At 41.7% G+C, this 17,912-nt stretch overlaps 1 protein-coding gene across 6 annotated transcripts in view; it reads left to right on the top strand.

Annotated features, from left to right (window-relative positions):
* The window catches only part of LUC7L3 (LUC7 like 3 pre-mRNA splicing factor), a 28,521-nt gene extending 25,333 nt beyond the window's left edge, over nt 1-3,188 (top strand). For 3 of the 6 annotated variants that reach the window (XM_019638519.1, XM_019638522.1, XM_019638523.1), the window contains 2 exons: nt 1,017-1,157; nt 1,263-3,188. In XM_019638519.1, the coding sequence (XP_019494064.1) occupies nt 1,017-1,157; nt 1,263-1,447 (326 nt within the window). In that variant the 3' untranslated portion in view covers nt 1,448-3,188. Of the gene's footprint in view, nt 1-1,016; nt 1,211-1,262 lie in introns of those variants that run through there. The other 3 variants (XM_019638520.1, XM_019638521.1, XR_002123548.1) reach the window with 3 other exon arrangements.
* The last annotated feature ends 14,724 nt before the right edge of the window (nt 3,189-17,912 follow it).

The following is a 17,912-nucleotide window of genomic DNA, read 5'->3' as shown; positions in this document are numbered from 1 at the left end:
TTTGAATGAGTGCCCCCCCATACCATATTTTGTTTTCATTACCATTCCTCTTCTGGTTATTAATGTTGTGTCTTAACAACTTTGTCCAGAATCTGTAGAGGGTTCTGCTTCTCTTAAAACGTCTGTCTTATGAACTGCTCTGCTAGACCAGCTATTCTTAGTGATAAGGGGAAAAATAATTTTTCTAGAAAGTTTGTAGTTTGCTTTAACATTTTCTGTAGAAGTCTTTTGTTAGGCAATACTTGGAACTGAAAAGGCTAGAATATACTTTTTCTGTATCCTACTTTTCACTTCTAATCTGATGTTTCACCATTCCAAAGAAAACAGTAGAAGAAAAACATCGAGATTTACTTTTTTCATTCTTTATTTGCAGATGAGTTGAACTTTAATTTCTCCTTTTGGAAAAACAACTCTGAGATGGCCTATATATTCCTTAGGAAAGCACAGAAGTTCAGTACTTGAAATGTGATTTAAGATCTACTTGCTTTCATTGGGCTTGTCCCTTTGGGGCATTCAAATATATAGATATATGTATATAAGTCATCTTTTTTGCATTTAAAGATAGTTGGAGAAACATGCCTAATAACTGTTGAACTTTTTTCACCTTTTGCGGTTACTATGGTATTTTTACCTTTAAAACGTAATAAATTTACTTCATGTGGACACAGTTTCTGTGTACTGTCTTTCATATCTTTCCCATTGTTTTTGATGAGTTTTTACCCTAAATGAAATTTACTTAAATTGTGAATTCTGCAGTGATTTTGAGTTGCCTGTACTTAATAGCTTCTCACTAGTTTGAGAAAAATTTGCCCACTATTCGACCTTTTGCTTTCTCTGATTCCCCCCTCCTCCATAAATTACAGGTTTTAGCCCTTTGATAAATTTACCAAACTGTGTTACTTGCAGTCTGTGGGAAGCAATTGTCTTTTCATCTTTTGATTGTTTCACTTTTCAAAGTAACATGTATGTATTTTATTTACTTGAAAATCCATGATTAATGTCTTCTTTTATGGCAGAAAAGAGGGGATCTGATGATAAAAAAAGTAGTGTGAAGTCCAGTAGTCGAGAAAAACAGAGTGAAGACACAAACACTGAATCAAAGGAAAGTGATACTAAGAATGAGGTCAATGGGACCAGTGAAGACATTAAATCTGAAGGTGACACTCAGTCCAATTAAAACTGATCTGATAAGACCTCAGATCAGACAGAGGTAAGTGTATTGTTTCTCACTTTGATTAGGGCTTTTTGTTACTGTTTGACAGTGCAGCGTAAGTATGCACAGATGAAGATGGAACTAAGCCGAGTAAGAAGACATACATCTTCTGAAGGAAAAGACAGTGTAGTCCTGCAAAACATTTTGAGGTACATTGTTTTGTCTCAGCTATTTTGTAGCAGACTCGTGCCCCCATTAGTGTGCCTCTTTGGAAATTATTGCCCACATTTGTAATATAGTCGCCATTGAAAAGTTAATTATCCTTTTTTTAGGGATTTTGCTGTCATTTCTTTTTTTAAAATAAAAAGGTTGAACTGTTTTTTTTTCTTTTTGCTATTAAGTCCATCTTGTGTTGGTACATTGGCAGAGACATATGCTTTAAAAACTTAACTATTTCTGAGGCACATGTTGGACTACTTTGTTTTAATTAAACTGCTAGTTAATTTCTTTGTCAAGGATGTTTCTAGTTTTTTGCTTTATTGCCTTGCATTCTAATGCAGTTTGTTCTGTAACTCGAGAGCCAGTAGCATTGGATTGATGGAAGTGTAGGGTTTATGAATTATTGCAGCTGACTACCATACCTCACACAGCGTTGGTGTTGTGAGCGGCCCATGAAAAGCCAAATTAAAAATCAAGGATTCAGTCAAACTAAGCAGGTACTCATGCCAGGTACTCCTTTCTCTACCCACATCCATGTTTGAATGCTATTGCCTGTGATCTTTACGCTTAACTGTTGTGTATCTTTTTTGTTCTTTACAAGAAGCACAGAGGGGTTTTTTGTGTATTGCGTGGAAACTTATAAATCAAATGTTAACAGAATGGAATTTTTTTTCAACTGTATGTAGGGATGCAGTGGTGCCCAGAATTAGATATCTTTAAAGAATTTTAAATACAATAAACACTTCATATTATTCGCCTTGTTACATTCAGTGCAATTCTCAAGTCTTTAAGAGGTATGTGTTTAATATTTCCTACCGTGTAGGAGAATTTGCAGTCAGCCATAGGAATATAGGAATAGTCACTCACTGGCTGATACATTTAAAGCAGCAGTGAATAGTGAGGATAGACACCTTCAATTTGAAATACAAAGTACTGATGAACTACATAGAATGAATTTGGGTTTTTAAAGAACTATTAAAAGTCAGGTTTTGTAAGAGTTCTTAAAACCTATAAACTGTTCATTCTTTGGGCTAGTGGCGTGGGATAGAAGATTCCTAATGAAAGGAAGTACCAATTAGTTATTTGTCGATGGCATTCCTTTTCTAGGACAGCAATATAGTATTATGTCTGTGTGAGCCATTCCCACATAGGCAAGCCCACACTGATGCCTGGATAATGAAAAAGAATACAAACATTCCATATACATATATTAATTAGCAGTTAGTGACTGGGCCAACACTTAGTCATAAAAGTTTGCCTTTTACATGTTGTCTGATTATCATTTTTCCCCAAATTTTGCATTATAGGACTACTGTTCGAAGATTTTTGGAAGAAAACTGAAAACGGCATAAAGTGAAGACCGACATTAAAATGAGGTGAAAGAAAACTATAGTGGCATAGAAAAAGTATAAAGCTCAGTTAGCTTTTTTTTTATTATTATTATTAAAAATTAATTCAGGACTGATGTGACCTACCAGATTTCAGAACGTGTTAATAGCATATGTATGCCACTGAAAACTTAGGTCTTGTATCATATTTTTTTTCTTTAAGACTTTTTAAGAAATATTACTTAAACATGTGGCTTGCTCAGTGTTTAATTGCAAGTTTTCATTCTTGGACTTTGAAAACGGATTAAACGTTAGTATTTGTGTGAATCAGACTAAGTGGGATTCCATTTTTACAACTCTGCTATACCTAGCCTTTGGATTTAGAAGTGAAAATAAAGTATCTCTGACTTTCTGTTACAAATTTGATTGTCTCTGTCATTGAAAAGTTTTAGTATTAATCTTTTTCTAATAAAGCTGTTGACTCTGAATTAGTCCCTTGTTTTAAATATAAGAGGTGCACTGTTTCTAAAGGTGTCAGTGTACAGTTGCTCTGATTGTTCTGTTTAAGACTAATTTTTATAGAATTTCCACAGTTTAAATGTTTTAAATAATGGTGCTTCAATCTGGGGTGATTATGAATAAATTTGAATTTTGCTTTTTAATAGCAAAGATGTACAGCGAACTAGAATATATTTTTACATCCCTGAGAGATATCTCTAGTAGTAGAAAATTCAAAATACCCTTCTGCCAAACACTATCATCCTCTCCCTGTGATATAATGATGTAGAAGAGCATTCAAGAACTTTTAACTAGTTTTTGGTCATTGTTTTAAATCCTGTATCAAGATTTCTTTTAACCTGGTCTTGTCAGATTACAAGTGTATTTCTTTGTATGGGGTGTGTAGTACGTATAACAGCGATTCTTTAAAAGACTGGTAGTTAAGCAGGTGATTTTCTTCCCTTTGCTCACATTTGGCAAATTAGGCCGCAAGTTTCTATCTATAGACAGCTTTGTTGACTGTATAAAAGTATTATTTCCAGCTGCATATATCATAGTAATTCTTTGTGATTTATAATTGTCAAATATGACCACCAGTTTAGAAGTAGAAAAACTGAGTAAGTGGGTTAAATGACTAACCCAAGGTCATCTGGGCACTCCTGGCTTACCTAGTTGATCCTGGAGATGCAGCAAATAAGTTACCTTTGAATTTATCAGAGATGATTTGTGAGGATTAAGAGGACATGGGGAAGCCTAACAGTCAGCCACCTCCTAAGCACACTGCTTTGTGTAGTTTGACAAGATTGTGGGTGTAGGAATAAAGAATTTAAAGTGATAGTACCGTATTCTAGTACCAAGTGTTAAGAAAAACAGAAAACAAATTTACTAAAGTACTAAGGTACTAAATTATTAAGGTATTAAAATGCCAGATTTATTTTGTCCTAGAATTAATAGCTAACTTATTTTAATGAAGTACAGTGAATGAGTTCATGAAAAGGCTTCATCTTCATCTCTATATCATGTTGAAGTTATGTAGGATTTGAGGGGGAGGCCTGGTCCCTTAAGGTGTCAATGACTAAGGTCTGGCCTTAGTTGTGGAGATCTAGAAGTTGGGTCACTTCCAACACCCCACATTTATCAGGCTCAAGAGGAAATGATGCTTACTAACCCAATTCACAAGAATCCAATATGGAAGCTGTGTTCTAATTTACTCTAAGAAATACACATTTCTGCCTGTCTTGCAGATCTGAAAGTTGTCATTTGATTAGTGCATATTTCCTCTTTGAAAAGCCTTTAAGGGGAGCCCATTTTCATTGATCAGAAGACTACTTAATACGATTGGAATCAGAGCAGGGTTTTTTTCTTGCAAAATTTAAGACACAAAAGTAGAATAGTATAATTAAACCTGTGTTAAAACTCATCACCAGAAAGACTCAGTGGCCAGTCTTATTTCATGTGTGTGTGTGTGTGTATCCACTACCCCCTATTTTCAAGCAAGTTGCAGACATAATATTTAATAATCTGTAAATATTTCAGCATGTATCTCCAAAAGACAAGGATTTAAACAACAGTTCATTCATTAAAATAAATTAGGTGAACCTTAATTAGCCAGCCACCAACTGTAGTCCTGTTCTGATAGCTTCCTTCCCATTGTGCTGCTCAAAGGGACCTGGTAATTGAGTCTGCTGCTCTGGCATCCTCTCCTCTTCTAAGACTTTTTTATTCTTTAATAATACCTTTATTTTTCAATTTGGATTAAAATATATTTCTTGTCTGTTGAGCTTACAATAAACGAGTCATATTGCCCAGCTTAGCTATTTACCACCTCTCCTTATAGCATCATCACGCACCTGCAGGCGACCTGTCTGGTTTCTTCAGTATAGGCAGTGTAATAGGATAACTGACCCTGTGTCCAAGGTTTGAGAACACTTGGACCACATATAGGTTGAGTTCAGCCACCTTTCCGATTAAGTTTCTAAAGATGTTAAAACTGAACAATTTAGGGTAGTTTTTTTGAGCTTGCATTCCTTCTATGCTTTTAAAAACGCATTGTAGATGAGCTGTGTGAATGTTTTAAAACATTTTTTCTGAAGTGCATGAACAGAAAATACACTAGAGAATTTATTGTGTATATTTTCTGTGGGATGGGACTTCATTCAGATTTTCAAGTTTGGGTTCAGACTGATTTTTAGTTGTTTATGAAAGAACCCCAGGTGACTGCTTTTTGAAATAATTGTTTTACAATGATAATGCTTGTACATGGTTCAGAAAACAACAGAAGTATTTAGTGATCTATGTCTTCCTTTTCCTGTCGCTCTGTTCTTCCTTTCCAGGAGCTACTACTATTAGCAGTTGTTCTTCCAAGTGGATTTTTGTGGGAGGTGGGCGATGTAAGCATATATGTATAGATCTTTTATATATATATATATATATATGATAGCATACCACCGTATGTTCTGAATCTTGCTGTTTCACTCAGTATATTTAGAAACATTTGAAGCATAGGAGAGACAGTACTCTTATATTTTAACATGTAGTTTTTAAAAGTACATTTCAAGTAAACCAAAGCTGAGAAGTAAATGTGTTTTTCATTGTTGTATCAGATTTTTTAATTCATATTTCAAAAATGCCATTTGAGAGTTTCATAGTTGATCTATTTCTTCCCCTCAGCCATTCCAAGTATTATAGATCAGTTGTCAACAGACTTAAGAATGTTTAGGAACAACGGAAAACAGTTTGGCGTAACTGGCTGTGCCATAACTTCTCTGTGGCTCTTCCACCCCTAGATACATACCCTAGAGAAACTGACTTACACGTGTGCCAGGAGACGGATGTAGAAATGTCCTAACAGTATCATTTGAAATAGGGAGAAAAGGGAAAAACTGGAAAGATCCCCAAATGCCCATCAACAGTCCACTGCATAAATACTGTGCTATATTCCTACAATGGAATTCCACAGAAGTCAAACTGAACTACAGCTACAGATGTGAGCATGGATGAATCTCAGTGGTCAAAAAAGCAAGTTGCAGAAGAACACATCCACTCTGGTTCCATTTCTGTGAAGGTCCAAACCAGGTTGTTGATTAAATATATGGTCAATGAAAGAAAAGCAAGGAAATGATGAACACGAAATGCGTGGTTATCCTTCGCCATGGAGGGCTGGAGGGCGATGAGACGGAGAAGCCTTCCGAGGGACTGGTGGTGGTCTTGCTCAAGTTGGGTGGGCGGTTTCTTTCCGAACTGTATGTTTCTGTGTTTTTGTATGTATGATATCTCCTAATAAAATTCCAAGTTAAAAAAAGGGAAAGGTTTCGATTTTAGGTAGTGCCTACAATAAAATAGATGTATAAACAGTGTATTTCATAAAATGAACCCTCCTTCAAAGGGTGGCAGATTTAAAAGGTAGTTTCTTGAATGCCAAATTTAGGCTCCTAATTGTAGTTCTTGAAAAGCTAGAAACAGGACCTAAGTGTGTTTTTCTTTGTGATGTCTTAGTTTTATCTTAAAAGCCAGGGCATCGGCCAAGGGAGCTGATGCTTTTGGCCTGCTGTCTGAGCAGCTTCCAAGGAAGCTTTTTCTCTCAGACTTATGTCATTCCAGGCAGGCGACCTGCTGGGCTGAGAAGAGCTGTACTCCTGGCCCATAGTCATCATGGTTCTTCCTTTTGTTCAACTTAGATCGTCACCTGAGAGAAACTCCTTTTTGACTTTTTCCTACTCCTAGCAGGAGTACCATGAAGTGTTAAATGTTGATCAGTTAGCAGTGGCCCTCTTACCTCCAGAGGGGCTCCGCGGGTGACTCTTGGATCCCTTTTGTGTGAGCTCAGGACTTAGCTGCGAGTTCATTCAAAACAATGTCACCCCAATAAATTTAATAAAATATGAAAAAACATCCCTGAGTGCTGCTAGGAATCTAGGTGTTCTTCCCTGTAGGACTTCAGCTCTGAGAGGTGGGAAGAGGTGGTGTTAGGAGTTATCGGTCACCTTACTGTAAATTACAGGTTGTGAAAGACCAGGTATTCTAGATCATTCCATCTTTTAACCTCAGTATGTTCTGAAACTGTTTATGATAGCATTCTGGTACTTGATTTCATTTCAATGCGCTAAAAATCTCAAAATGACAAACTGTCAGTGGAATTGCACCTTAAATTAGTTTTCACAGTCTGCATGAAGTGAAAATAAAAAATATTCTTGAAGCTCCTCAGATTTTTTTTTCTAATGTGCAGCCTTGAGTCTATTCATGTTTATTATAGAAAATAAATTTTTATAGTGGATTTGATGCAGGCTATGTTTAACAACTTAGAATGGATATTGAATTTGCTCATCAACCTTGTGATAAATTGCTGCCCTTATTGATCTTATTGTAATTAACCACCAGGCAACAGCTGTGTGTTCTGCTGTTAGGGTAGTGTGAGCTTGCCTCCCAACAAACAGGAGCTTTCTTTCAAATTTATCCTACCACGTTAACTTAAAAAAACACTATCTAAAGTTTCACTTTTTCACAAATGATTTCAGGGAATTCACCTAACGAAGCCTGAGCCCCTGCCTAGATTGTCCTTACTATTTCAAAACAAAATTGAAAATGCCTTCCTGTGGTGACACTTGGGAATTGACCCGTCATCCCCTGTCACAATCCTCTGGCACTGGAATTCTGGGTGCACTGTGGTATTGGCTTGCTTTAGGGGCCATGCTGTCTTTAAAACAAGTGACTTAGATGCTGAGCTCACTCGGTGCAGAGGTCCTACCACAAGGCTTGCAGAGGCTGGGGGCTCGCAAAGCTGCCTCCTGTGTGTCCAGGGCCCGAGCTCATGGCAGGGTGCAGAACTTTTCTTTGGATTTAGTTCCCAAATCAATTAGCAGGGTGACATTTTAATTTAAAAACTTAAGTGACTTTTTAAAAAGCCCATGGATACTGAGCAAATTACAGGTTCGGGTCTCAGATTTACTCACACTCCATGAGTGGAATGGCACACAACACTTCTGCACTCCACTATTGAAAACATTTTCTGCTGTTCGGACAGTGGGGTGAGATGAGTGCCCATGTAATGCCTCTGCGTCCCCCAACTTGCATCAAAGCCAAGCTATGGAGAATTTGGAGATGAGGGACCAGTGGCCTATTTCATGTGGCAGGGGAGACACATTGCGCCTGCTCAGAATTCCATAAGAATTAGAGGTAACTATATAGGGTAAGTGATGTCAGGCTTCCAAAGTACAAGCAGTTAAAGAAGTTTGAGTTGACCCAGAGGATTGTGGAGAGTGGTAGGCAGCATCCTAACGTGATGACCACACCTCTGAGCTAGTCGTTGGTGAGGGCACCGAGTTGTGTTTTGCACTTGTCTGTAAGAGTTCAGTGCTGTGAGCTGAGCCTTGGTGATTCTGCAAGTTGTATGTCATGCCATTGTATAGGTAAGTTTAAACATGTGAAGAGGAAATGATGCTTTTAAAACCGGAGCACTAGCTGAACCTGTGTGTCATGTGCATCCTGACTTTGCCAGCTCCATTAGCTCACCTGCCATTAGGGAGTTGACAGGAACAGATCCTGGCCACTTGTCCCTACAAAGGCAGCAGTACATACCTATGCCTGGTCAGGATTGGGGTACAGCTCTACAAACTAAACTTGCTTTGATATCATACATTACAATTTTGTTACAGTTCTGTTAGAGTGCTTTAAACTTGTCTCCCAGCCGAAGGAAGTTGGGAACAAAATTTTCTGAAGTATGCACATGAAGTTAGCAGACTGGTAGGTACATGCGCCCAGGCTTCATTGTTTACAAACTATTGATTCCAGTTTTTCACTTCTGGGATTTTTTAATATGTCATTTTTGCAGCATGACAGTTGTAGCAGGGCCTCTTGGTCAGAGATGACGTGTAGTCTGTCTTTTCAGAGCTTCCATGTTTCATCAAAATGACTTCTACTTCCTCAAAGTCTTGTAGCCTTAGAATGTCTTTGTCCTTAATATGAAAAGAAATTATATAATGGTTTATAAATACCATGTGAAGTTATTAAGATAAAAAGCTTAATATTGGTTAGCATCTTGGATTCTTGGCCTAAAAAGATATTTCTGTATTGTTTTCTCTGTCCATGGCAAACTGAGCAGTTGAGAATTTTTTGTTTTGTTTTCCCCTCCTTTTGTTGCAGAGACCAAAGAGGAAGATAGTCCCAATTTAATACTGCTCAAGAGCAAACTTAGGCCAGGACATTTTTTTTAAGCTATTATAACTAGAAAGTATGATCATCCTGCCACTTACTGTTAATTTACAAAGAATATACTCTTAGCCAAAGACACCGGTAAGAACTGCTAAACACATGTTGAAAGCCTTTTAAAAAAAGAATGCACAAAGAAATGAGATTTTTCTTCTGACTTTAAAAATTGAGATCTGTATTTTGAGTTTTGAAAATACTTAAAAATGTAAAAACGAATGTTTCCTGACATTGTAAAGTCTGTTGCTAAGCAGACAAGGGATGGGTTTGTATATTCTGTCTTGGGGACCATGCTCCCGTTAACTAGTTTTGCAGGGGTTGGCAGGGCCCTATGTGTTGAACTAGAGTCTTAATTTGGGGCAATAATTGTAATTAATAGAATTCTAAAGGTTTTAAGAATGAAGTGCAAATCTTCAAAAGCCCCAGATTGAAAAGGACCTCGGGGCCATGTTTGATCCGCCTGCAGCCAGAATTTCCAGTGCAGTGTCTTGAATTTTGTTTTCATATTAGAAATGTGAATGCAAAATGATTGGCTTCACAGTACATAACACCCACTTAGAGCCCAGTCTGCAGGTAGACACTCGGAAACCCTACCTTTCTGAGCAGCGTGTTTGGTAGCTTCCTGATCTTCTCCACTTCCTCTGGGTTAATGCCCAGTTCACAGCAACTCACTTTCAGTAGATTTTGATAACTGAGCTCTTGTCTGTTCAGCTCAACTTCAATGAAGTCACTTTCTTTGGGGCTCTGAATTCTGACTTTAAGCACCAGCTCTTGAAAACCCACAAATTCGTTTGTAAAAGAAACAAAAGACCCTTTTTAAAAGCCTTACAATACGATCAATGATTACAGCATTGTTAACCCCAAGAACTGAACAAGCAGACATAGAGCAAACTTCATTTTCCCAGGCTTTCCTTGGAGTTTTGGGCAGACCCTGGGGTTGGGGCGTATGCTGCCCGCTAATACCCACCGCAAACAAAAAGCTCGCAGTTTGGAGCCAGGCTAGGATTTAAAATACGCAATGGGTATCTTAAGGCATCGCCCTTGGGCAACTCCTGGGAGTGGTTTGCACTTTGTTGGTTATTTGGAAAGCTTCATGGAAGGTTGCAGCCCTGAGGCCCTGTCTGTCCTTGGGGAGCCACCGTGCAGGGATACACATCACTGCACATGCTTCCTACCACACTCCACTGGGGCCTGCAAGGCGAGAGTCCTCAGACATGGGCTAATTCTACCATCTTTCACAGTTGTGGTGTAGAGGAAGCCTTCAAACGTACAGTCCTAAGAAGGAGCAGTATTGACTGAAGGTAGAGGAAACCAAATAGTGAGTTTGGATTTGCAACACGGTTGTGTGTCTGAGTCCTCACCTAGATGAGTCAGTTGGGTCACCTGGGTCAGTTGGCAACCGTGGGTTTGAGCTTTTGTGTTCATAATCACCTGAAGAAGAACAGGAAGGAGTGGAGAAACAGCACCTCAGCATCTGGCTGTCTGCCAGACCTGCCAGTTAAACGGACTGTGCGGCCCTATCTCCAGCTCCCTACTCTGCAGCTTCTTAAGGGAAAAGTCACAAAAGGGCAGTAATTACTTACCAACTTGAAGAGTAGTTTTCCGTAATCACTGCCCAAATCATGAAAAAGAGACAGTATTTTTAAGTGGTAAGCGTGATCTGGGAAAGAACTATTTATAATCTGTGTGCTTAAGTTTCTCAAATATTTTTGGCACCAAGTGCTTTGTGTCTCCAGTTCTCCAGCAGTTACACAGTCAGAAGATTGCTTTCATAAGAAGTTTCCAAACAATAAAAAAAAAAATTAAAAGTTTCCAGAGGGAAGGGAAAGGCGTGTACATTACAGAGTACTCGCCGTCTCCACTTTACAGTAAGTTGACAGCCTCTGCATCAGGCACTGCTCAACCCTGGGGAAATGATTAAAACCACAGCCCGGAGTGGTCTCTGTCCTGGAGTTTACACGCTCATGGGAGAGACCGATATTTATCCAGTGACCTCAAGTAAAAGTGAAATTACGATTGTGCTGGGCATGGTGAGGGCGGGATACACAACATGAAAGCATGGGGGGGCGCCCAGAAAGCCATCCCTGAGGGCTGGCCATTGGCATGGACACCTGAAGGACATCAAGTCAGCTTAACTAGATCCAGCGGGAAGAGATGAGAGCTTTCCAGGGACCAGAGAGCACAAGGCCCTGTGTGGGGAGGGAGAGACAATTTGATGAAAGAAAGGCCATCCAGGGTTGGCTGAGTGGCGCGTTGGTTAAGAGCTGGCTTGGGATGCCAGCTCTGAGTAGCAGGGCCCTGGTTCGGATCCCACATGAGGGCCAGTGACGCTGCCCTCTACAGCTAAGATGGTGAACAACAGCTCAACCTGGAGCTGGGCTGCCATGAGTCACTGGCGGCAGCGTAGGCTGCAGCCCCTGCTGCAGTGGGCTGCCATGGGCTACCGTGTGTGGCTGGCAGCCAGTGTGAGCTGCCAAGAGCAGCCGTGAGCGGTGTCCAGAAGCCGGCGACTGATTTGCCTCACCTGGGAAGAGCGCAATGATAATACCAACATGGGCCAGTGAAGCAACATCCTCCACAACTAGGCTGAAGAACAAAAGGACAGCAACTTGTCTGTTCCCCTTCCCAATTCCCCAACGCTGTTCTCCTCCCCCAATTCCCCAATAAAATCTTAAAAAAAAAAAAAGGCCATCCAACATGGCTGTAGGGACTGACGGGACAAGCATCAGCCAGATTCCAGCTGGGTAGACGGACCTGTGCTGTCCCATTGGTAGCCACTGGCCACGTGAAATGAGATAGGCTCTAGGTGTAAAATACACACTGCGTTTTGATATATTGGGTGTAGAAAATAAAATTAATTTCACCTATTAATGTGGCTACTAGAAAAATTTTCATAACTTTTGTGGTTTATATGATATTTTTATCGGACACCCCTGGTCGAGGGGAAAGGTTTTTGGTCTATATTTGAGAACAACCCCCAGCCATTAGTTTTCAGCAAGGGGGCTGTCATCATCAGACGTGCATTTGAGAACTTTTTTCTGGTTTGTGTTTTCTAACAGAAACCTCACTCAAAAACAAAAACCCAAAACCTGTGGGATGTATGCATTATTGTTATTCCCATTTTCAGACAAAATTGAGGCTGAGAGGTGAAGTAACTTGCTTAAGTTTGCTCCATTAGTAAATGGCAGGAAGCGAAGGTGACCAGGGTAGCTACATAATGAGTGGAGCCCAGTACAAAAGGAAAATGCAAAACGACTTGGCACAAGCACCGCCCTAAACCCAGGCAGATGGGTGACCCCCAAGGAACTGCAATCTCTCCACCTAAATGTGGTGATACTGGGATTGGGGTGTGTGTGTGTGTGTGTGTGAGGGGTCCGCGCCTCGTCCCTGCCCAGTCACCCTCAGGCCACGCCTAGTCTTTCTGCCTCGACTCCCCTCTCTTGCTTGAGTCCCTACCAGGAGCTGGAAGGGACAGGGAATGAGGGACTCTGGGGGACGGCTACAGCAATCTTGGGATGGGGAGGGGACAATAGGCTGGGACCACATGCATGACTTCGCTTACAAAACAAAGATAAGATTATTACAATCTTCAAGACCACAGAGGATCCAGTGCTGATTGTGGGGTCTTCCTGACTCCAGGGCCCTGCACCACTGCTCTGTTCAAAGGCCCACGAAGCTGGTCCTGCTTAGGGATCAAGCGATGCTTTTTCCACACTGCCAATTGCCTCCCCAGAAACGAGATGCTCCCCCCACAGCTCAGCCCCCTTCCAGGACAGCAGGATCTGCAGCCTCATCTGCCCTTACATTCTGGGCTGTGGAGGGAGCTTAGCGCTGGGGCTGCTCTCAGGCAGCCCCTGTAGCAGCTGGGCCTCAGCCCCACTGAGACCTGACCTGACCTGACCTGAACCGCCTTCTCCACCCCTTCCCTATTCATGGGACACAGACCATGAGAACCACCCCCAATCTGGCCCACCACATTTAAGTGCATTTTATTCTCTGATTAAGCTGATTAGGCTACCCTGTGGATGGACAGGGTCTCATAGAGATTGGAAAGTACGCCCTCTGAAGTCAGGCAGATTTGGGTCTGAATTTTTTCCGTGCCACTTCGTACCAGGACCGCCTTGGACAAGTTATTTAACCTATCTGAGCCTCGGTTTTCCAATCTGTAAATGGGATTTGTAATCTCTCCACAAGGTTGTAAGAAGAAAATGAGAACGTGCACAGAAAGCACAACCTCCCCTGGCACATTGTGAACTGCAGTAATTGCTGCCACTGTCATTTATTACAGCTCTTGATTCTTGCTTCCCCAGAAAGGACCCTTGGTCTCTTGACTACACCCCTGGGGGTGGGGAGGGCCACAGGCCCTACAACTGCAGGATCACCCATGTACCTTCCTTCCTCAGGTCCCTCCCCAATCCTCCTTGAGGTCCCTGTTGGAAACAGGACTTGCAAACTCACCTGCTGACTTCTCCCTCATGTCCTGTTGGGGTTCAGCCATGGGTGAGCTCTGCAGTCTGACAGGTCAGCAGCCCTCTTGCACATATGCACGAGCTTCCAATCAAAAAACACTTCCTAAAGTCTCAGTGAATCTGTCTTCAGTGAAACAATGTGTCCTTGTCATTGACCTGGTGAGACAGAACAGACGGCCTATTTTATAGTCAAACTATAAGCTCAGGTGTGTTATATGACCTGTACAGGATTCTGCTCGTGAAGGAAGGGACTGAAATTCAAGCCTCCTTCCTTCTTCCTCGGGCTGTGTCCCCTGGGAGACAGTGCAGGCTAATAGAGCTCATCCAATGGATGGTGCCCCTGGGAGGGGAGGCCGAGGTGGCCTGGGAGGCACTGCCCCCGGCACCCAGCCACACCTCAGGTGGGAAAGCAGCCCTTCTTGGAAAAGCTTAGCAGCTACCACCTCAGGGATGAGAAAAGTCAAATGCTTAGTATTTAGATTGAACAGGCTCCCCGACCTCTCCAAAACTGTCTCCCTTTTCTCCCAGCCCCTTCTCAGCAGCTGTGTAGCACGAGAAAGCAAGAAGACTCTGGCCCATACCTGGGGAGATTGCCTTGACAAGGATCCTGGATTCCTTCATTCGGAACATCAAAATGGAGGAGGCAGGGGCTGGAGCAGAGGTTCAACGGAGGGTGGGTAGGGCTGGACAAAGTCCGGGGCAGGGCTGCTGCCTCAAAGGCAGCTGAGGGTAGGAATTCACATGTTCGGGGTGACATTTCATTTAACCCTCCAATGACAGAAGACAGGGCATTACGGAGAGCCTCAGAATCATAAAGCTGGAGGGAACCATGGAGAGGATAGCTCACAGGTTCTGAAATTTAGCTGTCCATTAGATTCACCTGGGAAGCTTTAAAAACGGTGCTGGGTCCCACCCCCGGAAAAGTCTGACTTCATTGGTCTCAGGTGCAGTAAGGGCCCTGGAAGTTTTAAAAGGTCCTCAGCTGAGTTTAATGTGTGGCCAAAGTTGAGACCCACTGATGGGGCCAAACCACTTAAGGTGCAAATGAGGAAATGGGCCCAGGAAGGGAAATGCTCACCGAATGTCACATGGGCAGCCAGGGGCATGGGGCTAGACCTGGGCCATCTGGTTGCCAGCCTGACGCTGCTTCCCCAGCGTTCCAGGGTGCCTTTCTGCCCAGAATGGAGGACGGGGGACCCTGCAGAGGAAGCAGCAGGGATCTGCTTGGCTTGACCTCCTGAGAATGGAGAAGAAAGTGCCCTTTGGCCACCCAGCTGCCAGGGTGTGGTCAGTCATAAACAGAGCCATTCTGTACCGTCTCACCTGAGTGGTGGATGGTGCCTCCAGGTGCTGAGGACTGCGTATGAAAAGGTCCTTCTCTTACCTACTGTGTGCATTTATTCATTCACTCCCCATTCACTGATTCATTCACGCACTCACACAACAATACCCATTTTTTCTTGTTTGGGGGATCCTCTTTATTCTTTTAAAATTTCTCTTATTTTTTAAATCAAAGTATTACATGCTCTAATTTCAAAAGTCCAGTGGTGCTAAAAATCAGGACCCATCAGCAAGAAGGAAGCAAAAGGGTTGTTGGGGCGGCAGCCTCCTAGGCAGGGGTGTGGGTCTTGCTTCATTCATTCCATTGGGCACTTAGTGGGCGCTTTTGCTTATGTGTGTGTGTATATGTGTGTGTGTGTATTGTGTGTGTGTGTGTGTGTGTGTATATACACACACACACAATACACACACACACACACACTTTTCCCCCTGAACCATTTGAGAGTATGTTGTAGACATCATGCTCCTTTGTCCCTAAAGACTTCAGGCTGTATTTCCTAATATTAAGGATATTCTCTTACATATTCAAGATACAGGGTCAAAATCAGGAAATCTAACAACGATATGATGCCATTAGCTAAACCACAGTCCGTACTCAAATTTTATCAATTAACCCAACAAATATCCTTTTTAGCTCCTCCCCCCCACACTTCCCCGGCTTAGGATCCAATTCAGGATCACGCGTTGCGTTTCCTTGTCATGTCTCATAAATTTCTTTAATCCAGAAGAGTTCTTCAGCCTTTCTTGGTTTTTTACAACATTGACATTTTTGAAGAGTCTAAGCCAGTAATTTTTGTAGCTTGTCCCTCAGTTGCTTTTTTTTTTCCAAATTCTGTTTTTAAATTATTTTTTATTGTGAAATACACATTTTTCAGCATTAGTTTCAGCTGTACAACACAGTGCAATAGTTATACTTTTTACCCCTTGAGGTGACAACCCCCTTCCCCACCTCAGTTGTTTTTTGTTTTTTTTTAAAGATTTTATTGAGGAATCGGGGGAGGGAACAGTGTTGGGGGAATCGGGGAAGGGGAACAGACAAGTTGCTGTCCTTTTGTTCTTCAGTCTAGTTGTGGAGGACGTTGCTTCACTGGCCCATGTTGGTATTATCATTGCGCTCTTCCTGGGTGAGGCAGATCAGTCACCAGCCCTTGGACAGCCACTCACAGCCACTCACAGCTGCTCACAGCAGCTCTTGCTGCCTGCCGGCCACTCACAGTGGCTTATGGCAACCCACTGCAGCAGGGGCTGCAGCCTACACCATTGCCGGCAACTCACGGCAGCCCAGCTCCAGGTTGAGCTGTTGTTCACCATCTTAGCTGTAGATGGTGTAGCATCTCTGGCCCTCATGTGGGATGTGAACTGGGGCCCTGCTGCTCAGAGCTGGCGTCCCAAGCCAACTCTTAACCAACAAGCCACTTGGCCGGCCCCCTCCCTCAGTTGCCTTTGTCTGATGTTTCCTCATGATTCAATTCAGATTATGTGCTTTGTCAGGAAGACCACAGAAGTGCTGTTATGTCTTTCTTAGCGCATCACATAGGGAGGCACCTATTGGTTTTGTCCCATTGTAGGGGATGGTAACTTCAGTCACTGTGAAAGGAGGTGTCTGCCAGGGTTTTCCATTGTAAGTTTGTCTTTCTCCCTTTGTAATTAATATGTAATTTATGGGGCGATATTATGAAACCATACAGATACCCTATTCATCTTCAAATCTTTACCCTTTAGTTTTTAGAATCATTGAAGATTTTGACTTGAATCAATTGTTACTGTGACAATTGCAAAATGTTGATTCTCTAATTCCATTATTCTTTCTACATTAATTATTTGGTATTCTACTGTAAGAAAGAGCTTTCCTTCTCATTCATTAATTTATTATCAATAAACTCATGGATTTTTAATTATCAATGGACTCATGGATTTTTATTTTACTCAATGGGTTATCATCCATTACTGTCATTACTTATTTTGAAGCTCAAATTATCCCAACATTATACAGTATCTGCTTTCAGCTGTTTCCCATATCCTGTGACACATCTCCATAATTTTAGGACACTTCCTTACTTTCTGGCACATCAAGATGTTCTGGGCTCAACTTGTGTTTTCCCTGCCCCAGCCCTGGCATCAGTAATTTCTCCCAGGAGGCTGTTTTCTTCCAGTGGTGAATTAGGTACACTCATTCCTTTGGGGATGTCAAGAAGAATGACCTCTCAGTGGACAGAACTAGGAACACACATACACACACACACACACACAAACACACGCACATGCACATGCACACACAAGTACAGACGCACATACAGAGGGTGCCAAAAAATGTATACACGTTCTAAGAAAGGAAAACTGTACTGAAATTGTAATACTTGATATATACCAATAACAAAAGATGAATGCAAGTCACGTTTGACTTCTGCAATTACAAGAGGTTACTATTAGCATCCAGACATTTCTGATTACGGTAAAATACTGCCTGAGCAACGTTGACCAAAGTGTCCTGTTGTATACATTTTTTTTGGCACCCCCGGTATACACATGTATCGATATCTATGTCTGTGTACATATACTTCAGACCACAAGTTCATACTGATACTTCCAATTCCACTCCAAAATTACAGGGCTCTCACTAACTTTCTTCAATTCCATATTATAACTCTCTTCCCCAACACTGGGAAATCTGGCTCCTAACCTCTTTAATATAGTTATTCATTT

Source organism: Hipposideros armiger, unplaced genomic scaffold, assembly GCF_001890085.2.
Source record: "Hipposideros armiger isolate ML-2016 unplaced genomic scaffold, ASM189008v1 scaffold_40, whole genome shotgun sequence".
In the NCBI taxonomy this organism is placed as follows: Eukaryota; Metazoa; Chordata; class Mammalia; order Chiroptera; family Hipposideridae; genus Hipposideros; species Hipposideros armiger.
This window is presented reverse-complemented; position numbering and strand designations above follow the sequence as displayed.